This window comes from Xenia sp. Carnegie-2017, unplaced genomic scaffold, assembly GCF_021976095.1.
Source record: "Xenia sp. Carnegie-2017 unplaced genomic scaffold, XeniaSp_v1 HiC_scaffold_23, whole genome shotgun sequence".
Taxonomy (NCBI): domain Eukaryota; kingdom Metazoa; phylum Cnidaria; class Anthozoa; order Malacalcyonacea; family Xeniidae; genus Xenia; species Xenia sp. Carnegie-2017.
The window spans coordinates 18,698,130-18,717,685 of record NW_025813486.1 but is presented as its reverse complement, the minus strand read 5'-3'; the positions used below and the strand labels follow the sequence as shown (position 1 = coordinate 18,717,685).

General features: G+C 34.7%; 2 protein-coding genes across 4 annotated transcripts in view; one reads left to right on the top strand and one right to left on the bottom strand.

Annotated features, from left to right (window-relative positions):
• Positions 1-1,111: 1,111 nt before the first annotated feature.
• Positions 1,112-4,120, top strand: LOC124449296 (long-chain-fatty-acid--CoA ligase 1-like). The gene is made up of 10 exons (XM_047000231.1): positions 1,112-1,132; positions 1,437-1,532; positions 1,604-1,676; positions 2,185-2,273; positions 2,356-2,472; positions 2,875-2,928; positions 3,009-3,098; positions 3,461-3,562; positions 3,641-3,712; positions 3,779-4,120. The coding sequence occupies exons 1-10, from the start codon at positions 1,112-1,114 to the stop codon at positions 3,938-3,940; spliced, it is 876 nt and encodes a 291-aa protein (XP_046856187.1). The 3' UTR covers positions 3,941-4,120.
• A 577-nt stretch (positions 4,121-4,697) lies between these two features.
• The window catches only part of LOC124447738 (DNA repair protein RecN-like), a 63,799-nt gene continuing 48,940 nt past the window's right edge, over positions 4,698-19,556 (bottom strand). For all 3 annotated transcript variants that reach the window (XM_046998736.1, XM_046998737.1, XM_046998735.1), the window contains exons 2-7: positions 16,086-16,181; positions 15,170-15,729; positions 9,772-9,854; positions 9,153-9,684; positions 7,022-7,719; positions 4,698-6,945 (exon numbers count right to left, since the gene is read on the bottom strand). In XM_046998736.1, coding sequence (XP_046854692.1) covers positions 6,313-6,945; positions 7,022-7,719; positions 9,153-9,684; positions 9,772-9,854; positions 15,170-15,729; positions 16,086-16,087 — 2,508 coding nt within the window. In that variant the 5' untranslated portion in view covers positions 16,088-16,181 and the 3' untranslated portion in view covers positions 4,698-6,312. The remainder of the gene's footprint in view (positions 6,946-7,021; positions 7,720-9,152; positions 9,685-9,771; positions 9,855-15,169; positions 15,730-16,085; positions 16,182-19,556) is intronic.

Genomic DNA, 19,556 nt, shown 5'->3' with positions numbered 1-19,556 from the left:
CGTGCGTAAATATGAGCAGGATGGAACAAGTCTTGAGGCTGCTTTCCACTGTTGCGTTTTATTTCGTGCGTACATCCATAGATAAAAACGCACGGGGATTTCTAATCTCCAGTGCTGCGTTTTGCGTTGTGCATAAATTTAATGCGTGCTGCAATTCAAAATGGCGTCGAAAGAGGAGCGAAAATTAGCAATTCTACTTTTGCTTCGACAAAGAGGAAAACGAAGGAATAAATACAAAAAAAGGTTTTGGATTAAAGATATTTTAAAGCGACGAAAAGAACTTGGGGGAATACCATCGCCTCATTCAAGAAATGCGGTTAAATGATCCTGAATCATTTTATCAATACTTTCGGATGACCCCTTCGCGGTTTGATTTACTTCTTGGTCTGGTTGGGCCATACTTGAAAAAGAATTCTTTATACCGCGAGCCTATGAGTTCTGAAGAACGCCTCGCTGTTACTCTTCGCTTTTTATCACCAGGCGACTCTCAACAAAGCATAGCCTTCAGTTTTCGATTTGGCCATGCTACTTTGACCAAAATGGTAGAGGAGTCTTCCGAAGCTTTGTGGTCTGCGTTGCAACCGTTTATCAAGCCTCCCTCGACAACAAGCGAATGGAAAAAAATCGCAACAGATTTTTGGCAGCTGTTGAACTTCTCAAAGTGTTGCGGAGCCATTGAAAGCAAACATGTAGTCATGCAATGTCCCCCTCGTGCTGGTTCGTCATTTTTTATCTATAAAGTTAAATAAGAGTTCTTAGATAACGATATACATTGTAAATTTACTGCTTACATGTTGGACAAGTCAAGTAAAACTGCATGTTTGGGAATATTGTGATTAAGCAAGTATGATTTTTTAACAATTTTATATTTCCATGTAGGAACACATAGCATTGTTCTGTTGGCAGTTTGTGATGCTAGGTACTTGTTCACTCTGGTGGAAATTGACAGCTCAGGCAGAAATAGTGATGGAGGTGTTTTTGGTGAGTCTAAATTTGGAAGAGCCATTGAAGATGGCAGTTTAAAGTTACCATTTGCAGATCCCCTTCCACATAAGCCAACAGAAGTTTGCCCATATTTATTCACTGCTGATGATGCATTTCCCCTTAAACCATGGATGATGAAACGTCATCAGTGAGGGCCGTTTACTTAACTGGTGGAGGCTTGCTTCGTCACAGGTAAGAGCCCGTTACGTCACCGATGAGGCCCCATTACGTCAACATTTTTATACTCGTAAAGCACTTCATTCCTTTCATTAAAAAAGCTTTTATCATGTTTCAAATATATTGAGATCAGTGATTTTCCTTATATTTCCCGCTAATTGTTTTACTCTCACCTGGCCAATGAATTGTAAATTACATTTCGCTGCACCTGGAACTCGCTGTCATTCTTTCGGGGGACTGGTATTGAAACTAACTGAGAACTTTCTTCTTTACAGGCAATTTTAGGTGGAAATTTAAATGTCATTCTCACAGGTGCTGCTCCTATTGATGGTAAAGTTTTAGAGTTTTTAAGAGTCGTTCTTGGATGTTTGGTTCGTATATATTTATGACATCACGTTTCAACTGTGTTCCCTCTTTACATTTTATTTCTCTTTGTATTAAGATTTTTGAAGGTTATGGTCAAACTGAGTCTACAGCACTTGTTTCTCTGACAAATAAACTAGATCTTTCACCAGGTATTACGTATTTCCGTATGAACACTTCTGCGGTACTTCATTTAAAATGTAATATTGTAAACGTTGAGAAAGTCAATATTAAGACATTAAGACCTAAGTAAGGTTGTCTAGGGCCTGGGTCTGAATAGTTGATTTAAAGTGTTTTGTCATCTTTTATTTATGTACAATGAACTATAATATCGTAGAAAATGAGCTAAAAAGCGAACACTTAATGTTCATCTCTATTGTTAGACTGTCGCAATTACCTATAAACCCCATTCATATTATCTACGTAGGTACCAGGCCCCGCAGTTGATAGCGCTATTATTATAGTCATGCCCAGGTTTTTGTAATCATTTCTAATTAATAATGGTACAATGTTTTCCTAAGTATTTTACACAATATAGAGTGAATAACTCACTAGGAATTTTTCAACATATTTTATCCATCTGTGTACTTATAAGTGACCCTATCTTATCCATGTCTATACCAACAGGTGACTATATTTTATCCATGTATGTACCTATAGGTCACGTTGGATCACCTAGTGCCTGTAACTATGTGAAACTTGTTGATGTACCAGAAATGAACTATTTTACTTCAAACAATCAAGGCGAAGTAACGAATCTTGTTTTTTATTTTCTACTTTGCTAATGTTATGTTACGATTGTGCATTGAAAGAATGATTTTTGTTTTTAAGATATGTGTCTATGGTCCAAATGTCTTCAAGGGATATCTTAAAAATCCTGACAAAACATCTGAAATGTTAGATGATGATGGTTGGTTGCATACAGGTGATGTAGGAGAATGGAAACAGGTCAGTTGAGGTTACATAGTAGCAAAGGATGTAAAATAATGTTTTTTTGTTGTTATCGAAATTAATGTGGGAAAAATGACGTTAACTGGTTGTTAATTTTTGCTAAGACATTATCTGTAAGCGAATTCAGGAAGATGATAACTAAAAAACAGACATTTGACTTCAAGAATTTTTACACCAAATACGAAGCAAGTTCCTTTGCAAGAAATTTATTATAATTATTATCATATATTAATATTAATTTTATTTCTCTAAGAAGGAAACGATAGGAAAAATATTTTGTCATCATGAACAATTTTTTTGTATTATCGTACTTTCATGTAAATATAGTGTACATTATCTTTTACTTAATGATTAAGTATGTGGTGAGGTGCTCATAATGTTTCTGTTTTTGTTTTATAGAATGGAACGCTTAAAATAATTGGTCGAAAAAAATGTATTTTCAAGCTGTCGCAGGTTTATAAAACCTAAATGATAGCAACCATAATATATTTTGTTGTTTTTTTATTTATCTTATTTGTGATTGTGTCTTTTAGGGCGAATATATTTCTCCTGATAAAATTGAAAATGTTTACATCAAATGTCCTTTCGTCGCTCAAGCTTTTGTACACGGTTCTAGTCTTAAGGTACTGGGGCGAGTTGTTGAGCATGGCTGTGAACTTTTGCTTGAAATTTTGATTTGATTCTTAATTTTTGAGATTTGGATTTGTAATTTTAAAATTACGATATCTTTTGCTTACTGCTGAGATAAAAATTCGTCTCAATTCACTAACTTTTTTATGGGTTGAGATTTGAAATAAAACATTGCGCTTGATTTGCCCGTCAGGAAACGTGTTTTTTCATTAAAAATTGATGAAAATATTCTGGCATTTATTTGGAATATTTATTCGCTAAAAATATTTGGCTTTGATTTTTTTTGATAAAAATAAGAATAAATTAATGATTTCTTGTTTGCAATCTAGCATAATGTAATCTTTCCAATATTTAGTCATTTCTTGTTGGAATTATTGTTCCTGATGAAGAAATTCTTACAAAATGGGCTAAAGACAATAACATAAACAAATGTTTTGAGGAATTATGTCAGGATACGGTACTACATTAACATAGAAATTCCACATGTTTTTCATTGCATTCAAACGCTTGTACTTTCTATTACTTCAAACTTCAGGCTGTCAATGACATGATTCTGAATGACATCATCTCCAGAGGAAAGGAAGCAAAGTTGGCGTCGTTTGAACAGGTTTTTACTCGATAATTTTCTTCTGTAGTTTTATTTCACCTCATCTTATTTCTGTCATTATTTCAGGTCAAAGGAATTCATCTTCATTCGCAATTATTCACTCCAGATAATGGATTACTTACTGCAACACTTAAATCCAAACGATTTACGTTAGCGAAAAGATTTAATGATGAAATTGATCTTTTGTATGAAAAATTGGAGAAGATTCCAGCTAAGCCGAAACTTTAAGGCTCATGGCTGTTTTAGCTCGTTTATAGTTTAGTTTGATCGCTTAATTCTTCAGGGTAAAAATACATTGAAGACAAGGGTTTAAAAACTTGTTGCTCTTAAAATAGAATTTTAACGTCAAATTATATAAAATACAAATAATATAACGAATAAAGAGCGACTGCGGAGCATATTCTTTAATGGAGGTGGTATGGTTATTGACCACTGAATTCTAGAAAGTTGTTTGCTAGTAGGGGATGTGGCTACAAAATTCAAAATGGAAGCAAAATTATTTGGGGAGGGGATATAACTGCACAGTCCCCCTCGGTCCCTGATAAATGCATAGTGATACTTTGGAAGCATGGAACTAGGTTTAGGAAAGATTAAATTGATTAAGACCTAGACCGTGTTGCATCGAGGGTAGTTCAAAATAAATGATAGAAGCTCATTTTAAATTCAAAAGACTTTTTTAACAACATTAAAAGTTTATAAAGAATATTTAAGACTAAAATAATCCCAATAGGATTCGCTCCAGAGTATTTTAAAATGGAAATAGATTGTAATGTATCCTGACCATCCATAGATCCGCCACTGGACCTAAATATTGTCGAACTAAAAATGTACGATGACTTGCAATATTATTCATGTTATGCACTTTAAGTAGCAATTTTTACTACTAAAGCAATTTCTAGGAACATTGCAAATCTTGAGGTGCTTATGTTGAAAATATATTTATTTGATAAATACAAAATAAAAAGAAAACATTATTTCCAGTAGATTTGAGGTTGATACTTTATTTAATATCCTTCTTAATCCACTAAATAAATTGTCTACAAAATGCTAAAAGATTATTACATGGCTAAACACTTGTTGCTATAAAAGTTCCAGTCATTTAGATGAACTTTATGCAAACATCATAAAAATAATGTAATTTATGACCAGTTAATGTTTGGATTACTTTTACTTACAACAACATTTTTATCTTAACTGACATCTACAATTTCTAAATTAAGGTCTGTTTATTAATGGAGAGACGAAACCCGAGGCTTGTTTAAACGAAACGTTTTATTTATTTTTGTAGGGGTAGGGTAGCAATATTTGATAATTTTCTGTTTGAAGACAAGTCTCATGTAATATCAGGTTTTCATATTTTTTTGTCTGAAATAAAGAATGATTTACGTGTCGAAAAACATTTCGTCTTTGGTAGGATCCCAACTGTTGTTTGGTAAGTGACAAAGACTCCGTCAAGTTCTGTCTCACCTTTCATATAAACATGGTTCTTATAGTATTGTTTATTTATACTACAAATATCTAGAATTATATCAACAAGTAAATGATTACATTTATAGCAATGTTCACTGATTAATTTGATGTTAAAGATTGTCGTTAAGATGACTTTTTTCAATACGACGGGTGGGTTAAGTCGTAGTGGGTGATATTTGATTTGAATAAGATTATTTTTTGACTTAATGTCCAAGGGTTCTCCGAACGAAATGACTCATTAACATCAATATCATCAATAATTGTCTCAAAACGATTTTCTAAACATTGCTATAAATTGTTAAAAAGTGTAAAAGGTACTTTTTTCATTATGCTTTTCTGAAATAGAACCACAAATAATAAACTTGTTCTCAACTCTCAACAATCATCTAAAAACAATTTTCTACGCATTACCATAAATTCTTAAAAAGTGAATGAAAGCTAGTTCTTATTTTGCTATAGTTTTCTGAAATTAAAAAGCGCAAAAAAATAAAAGAAAAAAGTATCAACGACAGGTGTCGTCCTTGACGGTAGTCATCAACAGTTAGGGAAGATATCTTTTCAACGGGGGACACATATCTAATAATCTATACAATTCAACATCCGCTAACATTTGCGCATTTTAACCAGCAGAAAAACTTTAATTTTATGAGTATGCTCTCTCAGTCATTAAGCTGGCTATATGAACAACCTCAGTTATAATGTTTGTTAAACTTTCGAAAGATATATGCTTAAGAAATCATTTAATAAATTTTTCTTGGATACTCTGCCTTTCAAAACGATCTATGTTTTGATTCCACATTGAAAAATAGTTTGAAAACAAGATTTTATTCATATCGGTTTTTCGTTAAGAAAAGAAAGTCCAACCAATCTTTTCACATCATAACGATACAGCCTTTGACCTTCAAATTTATTAAATTTAAGATTTCACATTTTCCTTTATTCACGAAAGTAAGAATATTTGAGCAAGTTAACAATTTTGTACATCAGTACTGACCACGTGATTTTTCATCCTTTACTTTGGATTGTAAAATCTCACTGTCATTTTAGGTGAAATTAATTAATTACGTTATATCAGTTAATGGGGTTACGTATTATCCAAGTTGGTTGTAAAAAGGTTTTTCACTTTACATCTATGAAGGATTAAAGTTGAAAATGTTCTTGAGTTCTGGATTGTTTTTCAATTCATCATCTGACCTGACAGCTGCGTGCACCCGAACAGGGAGATTGGGGAATGTTTTGAGAAAATAGTTCTTGTGATCGCCAATCTTATAAAATGGTTCTGGTTGTGGTCTTGACCATGTAAGATTGTACCAATGTTGGCCAACATATCGAATAAGTCTTAAGCATTTTGTCCAAGAAGATCCATAATGAAGAATCTTTCCATTCGTAACGTTCGTTGTAAAATAATTATACACATCATCATCCATTTGACTTTTCCAAACTGAGGAATCGCTATTCAATTGTTGAACGGCATTTGAGTTGGGATCGTTTCCGTCAATCGGCTCTAGGTTTCCAACTTTACATAATAAGTCAAATTTCTCGTCGTCTGACATAAGAAATGGGTGTTTTAATGCCTTGTAGGCTGATGGCCTATCTTCTGGTTGTCGCTTTAACATCCACGACAGAAGATCTTTCAGTGCTTCATCTTTGATTTCGTCCAAGCCAACAGGGTTTCCAATCAGCATATTGCGCAATCTAAACCCTCTAGTTCCAAAAGGATGTCTCCCTTTTGTTGCAACATAATAAGCCACCATTCCCGCATTCTAAAATGATAGAGAACAATATGTCACAAAAGTGAATTTATATATAATTTCAAAATGGTATCATTTCTACACCTACATATACATCAGATTCTTTTTTGTAGCGTGCTTTATCAACTGACTCTTCGTCTTCATTATATGATTCTGGAGCAATCCAGTACTCAGTTCCCACGTTAGCAAGGCTTGTAAATGTTTTGGCGCCAGGCTCCAATATTCGACTAATGCCAAAATCAGCTAACATAAAATTGCTGTTTGAGTCACGGAGAATATTGGAAGGCTTCAAATCCCTATGAAGTATAGGACTTTCGCCGCTATGAAGATCAGCTAATCCTTGTAAAATTTCTCTGAGAATCTTAGGGAGAACTTTTTGAAGATCATCTGATTCAGTAAACTTGACAAAACTCTGCAATGATTCCTCGCATAAGTCTAATATTAAGTAAACAAAGTCCGTTCCTGTATCCTCTGGAAAGTAGGAATAATTTACGATATATTTTGACTTCTTTACGTTGGATTGATTTAAAATTTTCTTTTCTTGATGTGCATACGTGATCGAGTTATCCCGAATTATTCGTTTCACTGCCTTACCGTAACCATCCTTTCTCAGTCCAAGATAAACACGAGTGCCGTTACTTCCTTCGCCGATGCAGAACTCATTTGAGAAAATTACACGTACATCGCCCAAAAGTTTAATCTCGTCTTTGTGAACACACAATTTTAACAAAAGGTTTTTATGTTTTGTTGATTCACCCAAGTATTTCCACTCTTGTAACTGCGATTCTGAAAATGACATAAAAACAATCAAATACAGAAGAATGACTAATGGGAAAATCCCGCGTCTTGAACTCTAGCTTGGAAAAGCCAAACTCGACCTAGAGTTCCTTATAACGTGTAAGAATGACTTATGTTCTTACAATGCACGGCAAGGTAAATGTCACCTCGCTAAGATTGTACATAAACTACGTACTGCGCATGTTCGTAATCAGCCTTAAAAAGTTTCCAATTTCGCAAATTTAACTATCCCGACATCTCGAGTTGAATTTGTAGCTATATTATAACTATGGGATTTTCTCACTTTTGAGGATTTTTGGTTTTAAAATATTTTTCTTGATAAAATTAATCGCCTAATAAACGATTTTGCGAGAAACATTAAGGATTCTTTTATATTCGTTTGTACCATGCATTCAAACCGTGAAAACCCATTGACGGGTATAGATCACATTCAAAATTGACAAGTCATCTCTTGTCTTAAAGCGCAAAGTGTTGCAAAGTATTACAAGCAGGCAGTTCTTTATTCCATCATTAAGTCTCCTTATCTACTTTTCTCTCAATGAAAAGCTTATCTTGACCTTCTAGTGTCTGTCTCAACTCTGCTGAATTAGCAGCCTACAGCTCTCTTCCTTTTTCAAACTCCACCATTTTATTGTCAGTACTACCTTTGTCATGTACATCTTCGTCACCATTATAACTATAACTATAACTCTATAACTATAACTATAACTATATAACTATATAACTATATAACTATAACTATAACTATATCTATAACTATATAACTATATAACTATAACTATATAACTATATAACTATATAACTATATAACTATAACTATATAACTATATAACTATATAACTATAACTATATAACTATATAACTATAACTATAACTTTAACTATAACTATAACTATAACTATAACCATATAACTATATAAGTATATAACTATAACTATAACTATAGTTATATAACTATAACTATAACTATAACTATAACTATAACTATAACTATAGTTATATAACTATAACTATAACTATAACTATAACTATAACTATAACTATATAACTATAACTATAACTATAACTATAGTTATATAACTATAACTATAACTATAACTATAACTATAACTATAACTATAACTATATAACTATAGCTATCCCACCCACCACAAATCATTCTGTGCTGTCTGACTACATTTTTACCTACCACTACTTGGCAATCACTGATCTCTATAAGATATTACATCATCTCCATAAGATGTATATCACCTTTGTTTTTCTACTTCCGCTATTTTATCACACCCCATGTTTTTGTATTTTCTTGGAAGGGACTCGATCATATAATAATTATAATAATGCAATGCATTTAGCTAAAATTTATCTGCACTAAAAAAACTTTAACAACATTTTATTTATTGTATTTAGACAAAGCTTCATACCATGTTTTGTTCTTGGGTGAAGCTGGTTTATTGCAGTCGATCCTTGAAGTTGCTTCAATAGTTCTTGAATTAATTTGTATTGTATGTCATTTTGTTCATTTAGAGGCTGGTTTGTTGCAGCGAAACTTTTAAGTTTTATCATTAGTTGTAGCTGTTCAATCGTTAAGTGTAAATAATGCTGAAATATGTCGTTTGGTTCGTTTTGTTTTTTTTCATTTTCATCAACTTTTTCGTTTGTTTCTTTTTGTTTATTTTGAAGTTCATCAACTTTTTCGTTTGTTTCTTTTTGTTTATCTTCAAGTTCATCAACTTTTTCGTTTATTTCTTTTTGTTTATCTTCAAGTTCATCAACTTTTTCGTTTATTTCTTTTTGTTTATCTTCAAGTTCATCAACTTTTTCGTTTATTTCTTTTTGTTTATCTTCAAGTTCATCAACTTTTTCGTTTATTTCTTTTTGTTTATCTTCAAGTTCATCAACTTTTTCGTTTATTTCTTTCAGTTTATCTTCAACTTCATCTACACTTCTTTTAATCTGCAAAATTTTTTTCATGAAATGTGAAAACTTGTTAAGCGTCTCTCGCAATACTTTTTTGCAAGCTTCATTTTTGAATTTTATTACCTTAGTTATTTTATTTAAAAGACTGTTAATGTGTTCTTTTAATTCTTCGCGTGAAGCATGGTCGTTTGTCCTCAATGTCAAAGCTGTAAAACAAATTTAAAATGGTAATGATGGAAAATAAATTTAAATTCAAAATTTCGGGAAATCCAAGCCATCCCCGTCGGGGAAAATTTGACGATTTGCCGGCGAATGGATAACAAAAAATGTAATTTCCAATGCCGATTATTGCCGATCGCTTAAATTTATTGGGCACTCAGCATCGGCAATAATCTTCACTTACGCCAGCTACCCGACATCAAATAATAAAGTTACTCTGAAATACATATTTCTGAATTTTCATTAGAGAACAGATGCAAATGCCACATGAGATATATTTGCATATGCAATTCCAACGACGCTTGCTCGCTATTAGTTTTTCTGTCGGTTGTTTTTTGGCAACTTGACTTTCGAATTTTGAAAGGCAGTTATTTTGTAAAAAATACAAAAAAGCTCTGCTGTTTGAGTTTCAAATCAGCAATGAGCCTCAGATTTTGCCAGTTTTACATGTATTGCGGCTGTTGTCTTTGATAAATCACCATCAAGTGTCTGGAGAGCTAATGATGTTTAAAATTCATTGTGGTCGGTGGAGCAAACTGGATTTGGTTACCGAAGTGAACAAGTTCAACACTAGGTTTTCCAAGTGTAGAATTGTTCTTTGAACATGAAACAAAGATATCGAATGATTCACCGAAGTTATATCTTTCTTGTGCATTATTATTGCTTCTTAAGTTTATAAATTATTTCTTATAGTACATCACTGATTCATTATATACATGCAGTCACAAACAACTGCTCACCAGCAAAAAAGTTTAACAGGTTAACATTAAGATAAAGTGGCAAAATATAAGATTTAAGTTAAACAAGAAAAAAATAATAGTATATGTAATAACTAATGGATCCTCGTCTTACTTTGATTACAGCTTTGTATAAGTTAAAGAAGATCTTGATTATGTTTATAAAGCTTTGATGGAGGTAATTATCATTGGATTATTACTATCCAACATAACTAGAAAACCCAGGGCATTCTTTTTACTTACTGTATAGCTTTGTGATCGTTAATCATATGTATATCCCTGGATTGCATGCATGACTAGCAGGGCTGTTAGTACAACGGTGACTGGTGGGGATGTTCATACATTCAGTTGTGTCAGACTGACTTCTTTTAAAATTAACTTTCTTTTAAAAGAATCATTTGGGCACAACAGAATACATATAAAAACAACCCATCCCCCAAATTAACGTTCTAGTTGCGGCTCTTACAACTAGTCAAATACGTAGAGTTAATTTTTCAGTTAAATGTAAATTATTATTTCCAAAGTAAACTATATGTTACCACCATTTAGTCAAAGCGAGGATTGATAACAATTTTTGAAAATTTTGTCTGTAAAAAAGATTTGTATGGAAAGCGTATTGTCACATCAGCCTAGTATTCAGCCCCCCGTCCGGGACCTTAGCCCCTCCGTCGGGGAACTCCTGGCGCCACCCCTGTGTGCTTGACATTAAATTTGATGATGCTGACGCGGCTATTCAACAATTCGAAAAATTTCTCACAGAAGCAACACGAGCAGAAAAGCTTGTTTTACACGAAGAAGAGTTAAAACTCAAAAAATTGCTGCATGAAACAAGACTAAAAATGCAAGCTGAACTTACTACAGTATCTAAACCCAGAACGGAAGTTAAGGAATGTAGAACCTTTTCTTCAACGAGTGCTAAATTGCCAAAATTAGTTATAGCAAAATTCGGTGTTTCCTTCACTGACTGGCCAAAATTCTGGGGAAAATTTTCCGAAGCAATCGATAAAAGCTCCTTAACGCCCATAACAAAGTTCACTTATCTGCTAGAACCAAATGTTAGGCAACGAGCCGAGTCCCTCCCTTTCACCCCCGAGGGCTATAATCGAGCAAAGGTCATTCTAAACGATAAATATGGCAAAGAATCTGAAATAGACAAACGTTTTGTGAAAGAAATTTTAGAATTACCAATTTACCGTGACTCTATGGGAATCTTTGGATTTTATAAAATTAACTGATGCTGTAAATCAGTGGGTAAGAAGAAATCCTGTAACAAACAATTCTGAACGTGAAGAAAACTACCGTAGAACATCGTGCGTTGGAATGTCCAAGTAAGAATGCGTGCAATCACTGTGACGTCAACGTCATTACTCTTCCATTTGCGAGCAAGCGGAATGCAAAGCTGATAACATGGCATCCGGCGATAAGAAGTTAATGACGGATTATGACAGCGCCGAGAGCATAATTCCTGTTGTTGAGGTGAAGGTAAATGGGATCACATGCCGCGCGTTGATAGACACTGGCGCCGAGAGCTCTTATGCCTCGGTTCAATTAATCAATCATCTAACATTAAACCATGTGACATTAAAAACTAACAGATCGATATCCTTCTCACATCACACAATGCAAAAGTAGAGCTGTATGATATAGTTACGGTGGCCCACAAGTGTCACGGCAAAGTTTCTTCTTGCAGTAAAACTATTTTACCAACTACAAATCTTTCATCTTTTACGGCAAAACTTTTATATCGTCGACGTTTGGAAAACTTGGTGAAAAGGCTTAAGACAAGCAATCGGTACCAAGACTATGACGACATCATTCTACAACAGCTTGAGAACGGAGTGATTGAAAAGGCACCACAAAAGGTGATTGGAAAGAAGTTCTACATACCACACAAAGAAGTGAAGAAGGACACAGTTGAGACAACTTAGCTGCGTATTGTGTACGATGCCTCGGCCAGTGAACCACGAATTTCCCCATCTCTCAATGACTGCCTGAATCCTGGCCACTGCCTTCAGAACCTTATCTGGTCAATTCTCGTTCGATCACGATTCTCTCCAGTTCTGCTTACTAGTGACCTGGAAAAGGCGTCTCTCTAAGTCAAAATCAGACAGATTTCACTGGAAGTCACCTGGAAGCAACGACGTGGAGACGTATCGGTTCACTAGGGCGCTGTTTTGTCTGACATGTTCTCCTTTTTTACTCAATGGTGATTTGATAGAACATCTAAAGTCCTGGGAAGGAACAAACCCAAACCTTGTGGAAGAAATACGTAAAAATCTCTACGTTGACGATGTAATGATGTGTGGGGTGACTGTTTCAGAAGTTGATGAGAAGGAGTCAAGCTATAGAGATCTTCGAAGACGCCACTTTCAAGTTGCACAAATGGCATTCAAATGAGGCCGTGCTAGAAACTGCACCAAAGGCTGAAGGCAAAGAGATGACGTCAACGAAACTGGACCAGCAACACGAGAAGTCATTCGCTAAACTATTGGGACCTCAATGGGATAAAGATATAAACACTCATAGCGTGCAAACGGCAATCAAAGAAACCGTCTGCTCAGGAAGACGTGCATTATCACAACTTGCAAAAATATACGACCCTCTTGGTTGGGTATCACCAATGACATTGATGGGCAAGATAATTTTTCGAGAAATATGCGAAGCTCGTTGCTCATGGGATGGTGAATTATCGATATCATACAAAAACGCTAAGATGATTGGTATTCGGGACTTCCACCTAGTTGCGAACTTCCCCAACCTTTAGCTCCGCATAAACAAACTGTGTCTGCCGTCACCCTTCATGCCTTTGGCGATGTAAGCAAAGTCCGGTGTCAGCAGCACTATATGCAGTTTTTGAGCAGGAGAATGAAATAACCCAAGGATTGGTATGTGCAATATCCATGTTGGCAAAACGGGATCTGTCAATACCTCGCTTGGAATTGGTTGCTGGACACATGACCGTTAACTTGCTATCGAATGTAAAGTTTGCCATTGGTGAGGGAATTGTAACCTATGTCCGTTGCTGGTTGGATTGCACAGTAGCACTTTACTGGATCAACGGTTGTGGGGAGTATCGCCAATTTGTTGCAAGCCGTGTTGCGAAAATACAGAGTCATGCTCGTGTAAAATGGCATTATGTACCCCCACCAAACTGAATCCGGCAAACATGGGAAGTTGTGCTGAAAATGTCAATGGAAACAAACTCTGGAAAAACGGTCCGGAGTGGCTGAATGATCCTTTAAAGTGGCCGCCACAACGAGTAATTGAATGTGCAATTGAAGTCAAGCAGGAGATGAAGCCTATGAAAAGTGCACACGTATTGGCTACATCAATTTCAACCAAGAACGACCACTGTTTCATAAAATTGTTAAAGAAGTTTAACCTCCGAAAGATCTTGAGAATATGTGCTTGGATACTCAGGTTCAAAGAAAACTGCAGCAGCTCCATGGACTGTCGAAAGAAGAGTCCTTTAATGACAAGTGAAGTCAAGAAGAGTGAAGTTTGGTGGATCAAGAAAACACAAAACGATGTAAGAGAAAATCCTGAATTCGAAGGATATTGTTTGGAGCTCAACGTTCAACTTCATGGACATGGAGTCCTTGAATGTCGTGGTCGGATTGAGGGAGGTTATCCTGTCTTTCTATCATGAAACGCTACGTTCTCTGAAAAGGTAGTCGAGAGAGCACATCTCAGCACACTTCATGGCGGTATGATTATAACTATGGCTAAGGTGCGAGAGCAATTTTGGGTCCCCAAGCTGTGCAGACTAGTAAAGCAAGTACTACACAATTGCTACGGGTGTGTAAAATTCAGAGCAAAGTCGTGTGTAAAACCACCACCAGGAAACCTTCCAATGACAAAAACTTAAGGCACAACTCCGTTTCATGTCGTTGGGGTAGACTTTGCACGTCCAATCCGTTATCGGACAAAGCCAAAAGCGGAGAAGATAGCGTACCTAGTAGTTTACGGTTGCAGCTTAACATGAGCAAGATATCTCGAACTGTTAAGATTGATGGAACTCACCGAATTCATTGGGAGTCCGAGAAAATTTATTGCAAGACGGGGTCGACCTAATGTCATTTATTCAAATAACGCAAAGACTGCAGACAGTTGGTTGAGAAAGGTGAGAAGGGACGAGAAATTTAATGCATTTCTGGCGGACAAGGCGATTGAGTGGAGGTTCAATCTCAGTCGTGCTCCAACCCAAAGGCTGCAACGTTTATATCACGACCGACAAGGGATGCAGCGGTAGCAGCAAAGATGCGACATCAGTAATGACGTCAAGAGTAGGGAGTGATAGTGGAGAGAGAGTTAGAGAAGCGAGTTAGTTGTGAGACGTATGTGATGGAAACGGAGTCCATTGTACAATACAGTCACGAACGTACTTATTATTTAAAGAGTTTTGCTAGTTAATATATCCTTGTAAACTTTATAGTTGCGTGATTTTGTTTGGTTTACTTTGATCGATTGTGACGAGCCAAGGACTACAAATTTGGAGTCACAATTCTCGACACTGTAGATTATTCAAGAAAATCAACACAATGATATAATAATTATAAATATACCTCGATCTTTCCAATTATATATACCATCCATGAATTTTTCTTCAGTTTCTAAACTCAATTTCTTCATAAGTTTCTTCATATTGTCGATTTTCTTTTGAAAATCTGTTTTGTTCCATTCCTTAAAATTGCAGTGACTCCAAAAAATTCTATTTTCTCTAACGATTTTTGCAGCATTCTGGACCAGGTTGGAAAAAATTGGGATCCTTTCTAGTAAATTAAGCACTGCTGATGCGTCACAACTGTTGTAAAAGTTAAACTTTGCCATGTGGTTTTGAAGGAAAAGTTTTCCAAAGTCGACATGTGACTTAACTTCATAGTTAAATTTCTTCTTATCCTTTGTTTCATTATTGTTGATATTTTTATAATGTAGATCGTGGGAATATTTTGGTGAAGGAAAGTTGTGAATCTTTTGAACATGAATATTATGAGATTGCTTTAGTCCATCATACTCGTTTAAAATATTATTTTCCAGGTAAGGTCGAACAGCTGGGATCAAAACATGATTAAGTATGATTCCATAAACACACCATCGTTTTTCATCGTCATTTAACAACGTTGCCCTATAACGATCGTCATTAATTATTGAGGGAAAATTGGAATACGTGTACATAAATTGCCCTATAGTGATACATATGATTGAGAGACACTTAACTATAAAAGAAGATTAGCTAGCACGTGATAAGGACAATGTATGTGTGTACTTCATGCAGAGGCATATTAAGAAAGGGTAAAACTTTATTGCTGGACAAGATCATTTAATTTGATCAAAGTTCATCATAATATAATATTATATAAGCAAATGATGGTGGAAATGTGTTATTACAGTTGATTTTTATTAATTTACCCTTAGATAAAACGATAAGTTATGAGAAATTCAAAAATTTGCGACGCATTAATTGAAATTAAGACAACTTACATTTTTTCATTTCATCAAACTTCATTAATAATTATTTCTCCATAAACTTTAAATGCCATAACGAATAACCATCTCCGTCGTGAAGTTTAAATTTACCTGTGAACATTCAAGGAAGCCATTTCATTAACAATATAGACTTAACAATAACCAGGACAAGCAGACAATTTTAAGTAATACAAATAAAACAAATTCCGAAAACGGACATCTCGTTCTCTTGATATTCAAGATAATACAAGAGTTTGAAACAAAAATGGTGTAATATTTCGTCTTTATTCCAAAGACATCATTAGTCTTTTTACACCATCTTTTGTTTCAAACTCTTGTATTATCTTGAATATCAAGAAAACGAGATGTCCGTTTTCCGAATTTGTTTTATTTTGTTTTATATAGACTTAAGGCTGAAACACACTAGGCAGTCGCTTTAGTCGCGCGTCTAAAACTACCGCTTTGCGTGGTTACTAAGCCAGTAGCGTAGTCGCGTCATCCATTGAGTTCTTTAATAACTGGAGCGGCTAAGTGGACTGGGACCTGACGCCAAAAAAATGGCGGCCAATGGACCTACTTCCGCTGAAATGATCGCTTTGCAGAAAAAATATATTCTCGACCTCCCCTGATGTCTATAGCAAATTATACAGCATTTTTTAAAAACAAACACGATATCTTTTTTGCATTTCTTTTAAAATGCCAACACTTCAATCATTCAATAGTTGGATATCGTTGTGTCTACAAAAAGGAATATGTCGCTTTCACAGGTGAGATATTTGTTTTGTTTGTTCATCAAAAATTGAAAAACAATTGAACTTGAAGCCCGAGCGATAAAATCCGACTGATGTTTTCCTGTTTTTCTTTTTAGATATCAACATATTTTTCCACTTATTTGTTAATGTGTGAGACCGTAAATATGTTTGACGCGAAAAGAAAATTCTGCTCTTTTTACTCAGTGGGCATATACTATGAAGAAACGATCTCCACAAAGAGAACTCATGAAGTAGAGCAGAGTTTGTTCTGATCAATTTGCTGACAACATGAAGAGATCATCGGATAGCAAAATGTTTCAGGAATATGCTGCAGTACCACTATTTCATAGATCACTATATTAAGACAATTGGAAATGCTATTGACCAGACAGAGTATACTGCAAAATGATAAGGCTCAATACAAACAAAGGTAAATGATTTACAGACTTCCCTGTCCAACAGTTATTTAAACTTGGACTAATTCTGTGGATGGAGATAATGGATTTAGTAAAGATGCTTTGAATGCGTTGAAAGTAAAGTTCAAGTACCAAATAAAGATGACAAGGTTTTGTAAATCTTGATGCTTGATGAAATGTCATGTAAAAAGGTCATAAAGTTTGTGCTTGTGTCAATATTGATACTGAGATTGATGATGACTTGCTGCAACTGTACAATCCATGCAGTGTGTTTTTTACAACAAATTGTAAAATCATGTCACATCTTTATTAAATTATTTTAGTAGAAGGTTGTTTGAATGTTACTTATATGTAATGCATGCCATATTGAAGCATTAAAGATTCAGTGATGAAAATTTCAGTGCTATATATTTCTTTTTAATTTCAGTTTTTGCTGTAAAAATATTTTGAGCTCATTTACCTAATAAAGTACAGAATGGACATTTGCCATTTGCTTTATTTTCCCCTTCATTAAGCCAGGGAAATGTTTTGTTTTTTTCCAAGTTTTTCTTCAGTTTTCTGCTTCTTAATTCATTTCATAATATGAATGAAATACAGGTAGTGCAGCTTAATAACTCTATAATTTCTGAAAAGCTGTTAAGCTTCTAGCATTAAAGAACACAAAATGTGTTTAATTCATTTGGTTTTATTGCCTTATTTTTACATGTGTACATGCACTTCATCATTCTTGTATAAACAACACCAGATGTTGCATACTTAGAGGGAAAAATCCCATAGCAACTGGTATTAAATATGGGTATAAAATTTATTATTGAGGTGAAAGCTGTATTAGTCAATCAAATTTTGAACTCACATGGCTAACACATAAAAAGGAGAAAAAGAAGAGAAGTCTTCAATACACAATTGTGTATTCATGTATTCAAGTGTTATAAACACTATTGTAATTTAAGTGTTTTAATTATTTGCATTTTTGCCATTTCACAATCATTACCACGAAATCAAATATGCTACGACTTAACAAGTATTTGATGCAGTTCTTGTTCAGAAGACCACAAAAATATCAAAGGTTCTCATGATTTGTATACAATATCTTTTTCATTATTCATTTACAAAACGCGAGATGCATGTACAAAAACAAATCCTACAATTGTTGCGAAAAAGGCCATCACATGAAAGAAAGCAAAAAACTAATGAGTATAAATGAGCTAACATTTCTCTCGTGATCCGTGGTAGATAAAATTTGATACATTTTGTTTCGTGCAGACTGCAAACTTTGATCGAGCAAATCATTGAACGACAGTTACGACGCGAACATCTGCATTCATATGTGGCCAACAAATAGCTCGTTCGTTAAAAAAGGCATCCGTCGTAGAAGCCGACAACTGGCAACCACAGTAGACTCGCTTTTATGAATTTTATGTTTTTAGAGTGATTTTCATCATAAAATTGCTTGCCAAATATGCGAAAAACACATATACTTTTTCCTCACTCTTTCTCAAGGGGGGAGAGAGAACTTGCGAGATTTTCGGAAAAGCAGTCAATTTCGGGAAATCTTAGCGGTAATGGAACAAATCCTCCATTTTTTTGGCGTCAGCCGCTAATTAAAGCCGCGCTTGAGATAGCCGCTACAGTTATTATAGAACTCAATGGCGTCATCTAGTCGCATTGAAAGTTTAACATGTTGAACTTTTGATATTGGTCGCTTTAGTCGCTTTACACTCATTGGCCAATAAACTTTAACTTCCTAAATGCATATCATATTCCCCTGTTATAAACATCATACGAAATTTATAGATTATACCGTGGAAAACGAGGGCAATATATATAGAAATTCCCATTGGAATCTTACAGTTTTTATATGACTTATAGAATAGGGACAATAGGAGCTACAAACTGGAACCCTAATGTACAACCTAAATTCACAGAATAAGATTATCCACGATATACGCGTAACGGCGCGTTTTCACTGGCTTGTTCTCTTTTCTCCACATAGTAGTTTGTACTGAGTAAATATTCAAGTATTAGTAGCTATAATAAAGGCCAAAATAAAATGTTAAATAAACGCAACGGTAAAAGTCGCGATGGTCACTGCATGTATGTTTCTGGCGTTTAAGCGACTGACGCGTGCGCATCAATTCGCTTTGGACGCACGGCTAAGATTTATGTTTTTTACCTTGGGACATTACATCAATAATTTAGCCTGCTAAACATGAATGTTTACACAATTTACAACCATTGAGACCAAAGAACTTTTATTGTATTTTATGAACATAAAGTAGGGAGTAATTTGTCATTTTAAATTGACATGTTGGACATCA